Source organism: Apis cerana, linkage group LG6 (genome assembly GCF_029169275.1).
Source record: "Apis cerana isolate GH-2021 linkage group LG6, AcerK_1.0, whole genome shotgun sequence".
NCBI classification, from domain to species: domain Eukaryota; kingdom Metazoa; phylum Arthropoda; class Insecta; order Hymenoptera; family Apidae; genus Apis; species Apis cerana.
The window spans coordinates 3,683,493-3,690,797 of NC_083857.1; the positions used below are offsets into that span (position 1 = coordinate 3,683,493).

Genomic DNA, 7,305 nt, shown 5'->3' on the forward strand with positions numbered 1-7,305 from the left:
CTAATACTTGAAACAGTTTACCTTAAAACAAAAAGCATGATGCGTAACAACGTGTATCTATTTTTCGTTCTATACATCTTCTGTATTGTAAGTTATTCGCAATGTTACAAAATTTTGGCCATTATTTCGACATCATCCTACAGCCATCAGATTCCGTATCGACCATTATGGCTCGAATTGCACGCGCGTGGTCACGAGATTGTATTGGTCACCACGAATCCTATACCTAATATCAACTTACCAAATTTCACTCAGATCGATGTAAGTCAATTTCATACTAATTTAAAAATAATAGATTTCATCAAGTTACGAATTAAAGAAATGGATTGGATAAAAGTTATAGATGATTATTTAATTCCTATATTCGATAACCAGATACTTGAGATATTCGAATCCACAGAAATGAAAAAGTTATATGCTTCGAATAATAATGTAACATTCGATATCTTTTTAACAGAGTTTATTTATGTGTCACCTATATATGCTTTTGCGCATAGATTTAACGCTTCTCTAATAGGTATTTATTTAATATCTTAATTATTTAATAAATTTATAATAAATATAAAAATTTGAATTTGAAAACTAAAAAACAATGATAAACGATTTCGATTGATCACGTCTTGCATGATTGTAGGATTATGTTCGTTAGGATTACATAGCTTTAATGAAATGATACTTGGAGGATTGATTTTACCTTCTCATGAATATACTTGGGAAATGGAAGAAGACACGGGAATAAATTTGCCATTCTTCAAACGATTGTACAATTTTATAAAAATATGGTATTTCCAGTATTATATAACTACCAAAATATCTAAATATCAAAAAATGGCGGAGAAATATCTTGGACCATTACCACCTTTGTTGGACATTATGAGCAACACTAGTATGGTTTTTATTAATCAGGCTGATGTTATAACACCAGCACGACCGAAACTTCCTAATATGATCACTTTCAACTCTTTCCACATAATTAAGAATCTACCTTCTTTGCCAAAGGTACGTCTTCTTCAATAAAAATTTTATTTTATTATATTTGTATAATTAATAGATTTAGAGGATTCATGAAATATAGATTGGAAATACCAAAATTGTAGAATTATCGTATCATATTTTTATATATTCTATATAAATGTACTAAAACTTATTTATTTTTGTAGGATATACAAAAATTTCTAGATGAAGCGAAACAAGGATTTATCTATTTTAGTCTCGGTTCCAACGTAAACAGTTCAACATTGCCAGAAGAAATTAAATGCATATTTCTCGACGTTTTTCGTAAACTGCCATACAAAATTATATGGAAGTATGAACAGAATTTAAACGAGAAATTTAAAAATATTTACACAGGGAAGTGGCTACCTCAGCAAACGATTCTTGGTATAATCCTATCTTTATAAAATAAAAAATATTTTTTAGGCGATACATATCTAATATAATTGTACATATTATTTCGCAGCTCATCCAAATATTAAATTGTTTATTTATCAAGGAGGTGTACAAAGCACCGAGGAAGCTATTGAATACGGAGTGCCAGTTATTGGTTTCCCAATATTCGGGGATCAAACTTATCAAATAAGAAGAATGGAAACTCTTGGCATTGGAAAATATTTAAAAATTGCAACTTTCACGAGAGAACAACTTGAAAACACTATTAATGAAATCATAATTAATAAAGAGTAAGTATACATTAAGTGTGCGAATACATTTGCAAAAGTGGATTTGAAAAACTTGAGAGATGATATTAAAAGAAAGAGAAGTCGATTAATAATGATATAATTCAATGATAAAATTACAATTTAGATGTAACGTATAGGTAAATAAGTAAATAATAAATATAGGTAATAATGTCAAAGATGGGATGATGAAAATGATAAAAAGGAAAAATTCTTCGTTGAGGAATCTCCTCTCCTGATAATTGTTTTCAATATAGTTTTTGATGAAAAATAATCTTAAAAACAAATGTCGAAAATTTTATTTTTAAATGTATAATATTCGTAACCTAAGATCAAGCTATATCTAAATCATGAAAAGAGTTTAAATTACAAGATAATTATTATATTGAATATCATTTAGTTATGTAAGAATTCATTGAAATTATTTCCTGTGATAAAATACTTTCGCTTTCGTAACGTTATTATGTTTCTTTCCAGATATAAAGAGAGAATACTTAATATTCGAAATCAAATTAGGGATATACCTTATGATGGTGTGAAACATCTTGCTTGGTGGACAGAATATGTAGTAAGAACGAAAGGCGCGCCACATCTTCGCTCTACACTAATTCTAGAACCTTGGTATCAACGATTTGACATAGACGTTATAATATTTTTGACAATAATAACATTTATTATCGTTTTAATTGTTCTTAATATAATTATTAAATATTTCATATATTTTTGTAAAATGCTGCAAATTTCTATAAATCAAAAACAGAAAATTAATTAATCAAATATAAAATATATGTTAAATAAATTAATTTTATTATTAGTTCAATTCAATAATCATGAATCATTATGAAACATTTTGATGATAAGATTTTTCTTCTAATCATAATTTAAAAAATTAATTTATTAATTTATCTCTGAAAAGAAGCAACTTATCAAGCGATTCAATTTCGTGAATTATATATATATATTGTTTATTTCCTGCTATAATGATATAGTTTAAAAAGCACAATTTTAGAAAAAACAATTTTAAATTATAATAAATATAATAATTATAAGATAATATAAAAACATCACATCAAAATATTAGATTGAAATTTTACAATTTATAAACTCATTTACAAAATTTTTGCTTTTTTTTTAGTTAAAATTATTATTTAGAAACTTAAATTCTTAAATTGTATCGTGCAGCAAATAAATTATTATGCTAGAAATAAATTTTGCTAGATGATTAATTGAATAAATAAAAAAATATTAATTCAAAATGAATTGTATTGATAAATAAATTTTTAGGAAACTAATTATAAATATAAATATTTATTTATAAGTGAAGAAATAACAATGAAATTAAAAAAAATTCAACAATAAATTTTCTAATAAAGAAATTTCTTGGAAAATATATAAAAAAAGATAGAGTTTAATAATTTCATAGAATTGGATAAACAAATAGATATACTTATCAATGATATTCTATTGTTTTATTTACAGAATTGTTGGTAAAAACATCTGCGAACGATAACTTAGTTTTTTTTAGTTTAATTTTTAAATTTGAAAGCGAATTATATATATATATATATATCACATATTACATTTCAATAATTTTTAACTTTTAGTTTAAATATATTGTGTATATATGTTTTATATATTATTGTTTGTCGATTATACTTACTCTATAATCTTTTATTTTTAAATAAAATTTTGATTATCAAATTATAAGTGCAATAAAATAAATAAATAAAAAATCAATTTTGAAAAAGAATTTTGTTGAGATATGCTGAATATGTAGCGAGTTATATAAATTCTATATGACTTTGTATATGAAACAGACTGCTCATAGCATATAGATTTAAAATTAAAATTCATATTGAATTTATGCAGTTAGATAGATAAATGAATGCATTATCAAATAAACTTTAAAAAATAGTGATAACATATCTAATCGTTCATGTTATTTTAAACCTATTTTAACGTTAAAAATTTAAACGTAATATAATGCTTAATTTTTTTTTCTTTATGTAGTTAGTTTGTTTTAAATCGTTCAACATGAAGTATAAGAACGGGATTATAATATTCACGCTGTGTTTCATAAATATTATAGATCAGTTAAATGGTGCCAGAATCTTAGCTGTATTACATGTACCAATATACAGTCATCATGTTCCATTTCAACCATTATGGAAAGAATTGATCAAACGTGGCCATGAATTGGTGCTTATAACGAATAAACCTATTTCTATAAATTCAACGAATTTCAAACAGATTAAATTTAATTTCGAACTCAATACATACATACCAAATTATATCGAACTACGTATGAATCGCAAATCTTTTATATCATTTATGAAAGACGATGTATTTGTCATATCTCTATATATAGTAACTAAAATATTTGAACATCCGGAAGTTAAAAAACTTTACGCTCCAGATAGTAAAGAAAAGTTCGATTTAATAATGATACAGATGCTTAGTGCACCAGCTTTATATGCGTTTGCTGAGAGATTTAATGCTCCTATTATAGGTAATTCTTTTACATATTTATTAAAGTTATTAAATAAATTGTCTAATAAGATTAGATAAATTTGAATATAATTATTATAGAAAAATTTTAAAAATAAACGCAAAAATTAATATACAAAAATTTATAAATAAGATCAGATAATTCTGTATATCGGGGAATAAAAGTACTTTTTTGACAAATAAATTGTTATCGGTAAATAATAAATAGTTTCTTTTGTAAGTGCAAAAAATTTATGAAGATGAAACTTGTTTTAAATGAAACTCAATCCAATTACAAAAAAAACTGTTCAAAACTGTTCTAAAATTATTATTTAATCGAAGTAGTTTCAATCATCATTTTTTTTCTTATTTTATTCTTATTTTCTCCAATTTACTCTCTTTAATTAATAAATTTTCGATCACGATTAATAATTATCTATAATTATCTATTAAAGAATATAATATCAAAGAACATAAATTTCGCATAATTGTAGGATTAAGCGCATTTAGATTGATGACGATTGAGACTTATATATTAGGAAATTTCGTGTTACCCTCTCACGAGAACACATGGGAAATGGAATCGAACACAGGAACTAATTTGTCATTTTGGCAGAGATTGAAAAATTTTTATATCATATGGAATTTCATTTACACAATGAATTATAAGTGTTTCCCTGCTCATCAACAGTTAGCCGAAAAGTATTTTGGCCCATCTTTATCTTCGGTTAAAGATATTATGAAAAATACCAGTCTTGTATTTGTTAATGAAAATCAAATTATATCGTATGCACGACCAGAACTACCGAACATAATCAAGTTTCATTCAATTCATGTTACTGATCGTTCGGAATCTATACCACAGGTATGATTTTATGAACTTTCATTATGATTTCTTATTACTTGAAATTGGAAATATATTTATAAATATATTTATAAAAATTACAATTAAAATGTACAATTAGTTAAAAGAGTATTCGATCATTTCTATTTCTTTATAATCGATTGATTTCTATTTCTAAAAACTAAATTATTATGCATTCGTATTTTATCTAAAATATCAGTGTAAATTTTTATTAAAAACAGAATTTGCAACCAAATTATTTAAATAGTAATAAAAGAATTAAAAATTTTAATAATAGGTATAATGTACTATTTTATACTTTTTTTTATTATATCATATTCATAATATTCATATATAATGTTATATATAATTTTTACAATGATTATAATGCATTTGATTTTCAATTTTTTTTTCATTCTTTCATTCTTTTTCACATTGCTAAATTTTATTTTAATTAATTTAATCTTCTCACATCTTCTCTTTAAGTCAATTTAAATATATTATTTCATGGTTCTTTAATGATTTAATGAACGCCGCATTGATTTATATCATTTATTTTATTACAAACAATTGATCTTTTGTTACAGGATCTAAAAGAATTTATTGATAATGCAACAAATGGCTTCATCTATTTTTCAATGGGTCACACTGTGAATTTTTCAATTATTTCAAACAATATTCAAGAAATCTTTTACGATGTATTTGAAAAATTGCCTTACAAGATCGTATGGAAATATGAGATAGAACCATTACGAAAAATTAAAAATGCTTATATTACAAAATGGTTGCCTCAAAAAAGTGTGCTCGGTAATATCTTTTATCCATAGAAAAATATTTTATGATCTGAAATATTTTGAATGATCCATATTAGTATAATATTCGTTTTTTCACAGCTCATCCAAATCTCAAGCTTTATATTTATCAAGGAGGATTGCAAAGTACTCAAGAAGCTATACATAATGCAGTACCACTTCTTGGTATACCAATATTTTCCGATCAGGAAAATCAAGTAAAAATAGCAATAAATCATGGTATTGCAAAAGGTTTAAACATTGAAACTTTGACGAGAGATGAATTGGAATCTGCTATTCGAGAAATGATTAATAATAAACAGTAAGTACTAAAAACAAAAAATATTTGAAGAATTAATAATAGATTAAAAATGATTGACAAAAATTGTTTTATCAAATTACAAATTTAAATAATTCAAAATCAACATTTTTACATTAAGACTTGATGCTTATATAATAGATTTGCATTGTATTTGCATTATGTAAAAAACTATGAAATGTAATGTAAAAAAATATGAAAAACTATAAAAAAACTCACTTAAGTAGATATCCTGTAATTAAATAGATATCCTAATCTATTTTAATATATAATATACGTATATTTTTCTAAAATTTAATATTTATATTTTAATATTTTGAATGATGATTTTTTAACTTTTGCAATCAGCAAAAAAAAAATGCAAAAATATTTCAGTTTTACAGAATATATATGAATAGCATATAAATATTTATCGATATATTCATAATTTTTCTATTTCTAAATTCACATTCATTTATTTATAAATTAATAATTCGTTAAAACTGTAATAGACATTTTATTTTATATTTACTATACTTTAAAACTTACTTTACTTTTACTTTAAAACTTATAATTAATTCTTCAATTTTATGGTGGTTGTTTCAGATATAAGAAAAATATAATAAATCTTCGAAAGCTTATGAATGATTTGCCATATGATTCATTGAATATTCTTATTTGGTGGACAGAGTACGTGATTCGACATAAAGGTGCTCCGTATTTTCGGAGCAATTTGGCTTGGCAATCGTGGTATCAATATTGCGATAACGATATTATAGTATTTTTAAGTTTCACAGTATTTTTAATTGTTTATATTATAATTAAAATCATTAGAAAGTTTGTTTTATACATGCATAAACTTTCTATGGATCAGAAGAAGAAGAGAAATTAATTCATTTCTCCATTTGATATAAAATATTAAAATTAAATAAACGATTTCATAATAGTAAATGTATTGTTCGTAACATAATTTTTTTTTGGATTAGGAATATATTTGGATGTTTATTTAACAATCACAAATAATATGTTCAAAGTTTCAAAGTATTAAACAGTATATATAGATTTCGAATATATATATTTAGAAAATTTGAATTTAGTAAATAAAAAAATGAAATGAGAAAAGGAAGATATTTTTGATTTTTTATTTTAAAATGTTATTATACAAAATTGTAAAAGTTTAAAAAGTAATCATTTAATTTCGAATATTAA

The 7,305-nt window shown here is 23.6% G+C and overlaps 1 protein-coding gene across 1 annotated transcript; it reads left to right on the forward strand.

Annotated features, from left to right (window-relative positions):
- LOC107995442 (uncharacterized) lies at positions 1-7,047 on the forward strand. The gene is made up of 10 exons (XM_062075865.1): positions 1-517; positions 635-999; positions 1,161-1,380; positions 1,460-1,679; positions 2,154-2,445; positions 3,687-4,185; positions 4,658-5,028; positions 5,595-5,814; positions 5,901-6,120; positions 6,703-7,047. The coding sequence occupies exons 1-10, from the start codon at positions 37-39 to the stop codon at positions 6,986-6,988; spliced, it is 3,174 nt and encodes a 1,057-aa protein (XP_061931849.1). The 5' UTR covers positions 1-36; the 3' UTR covers positions 6,989-7,047.
- The last annotated feature ends 258 nt before the right edge of the window (positions 7,048-7,305 follow it).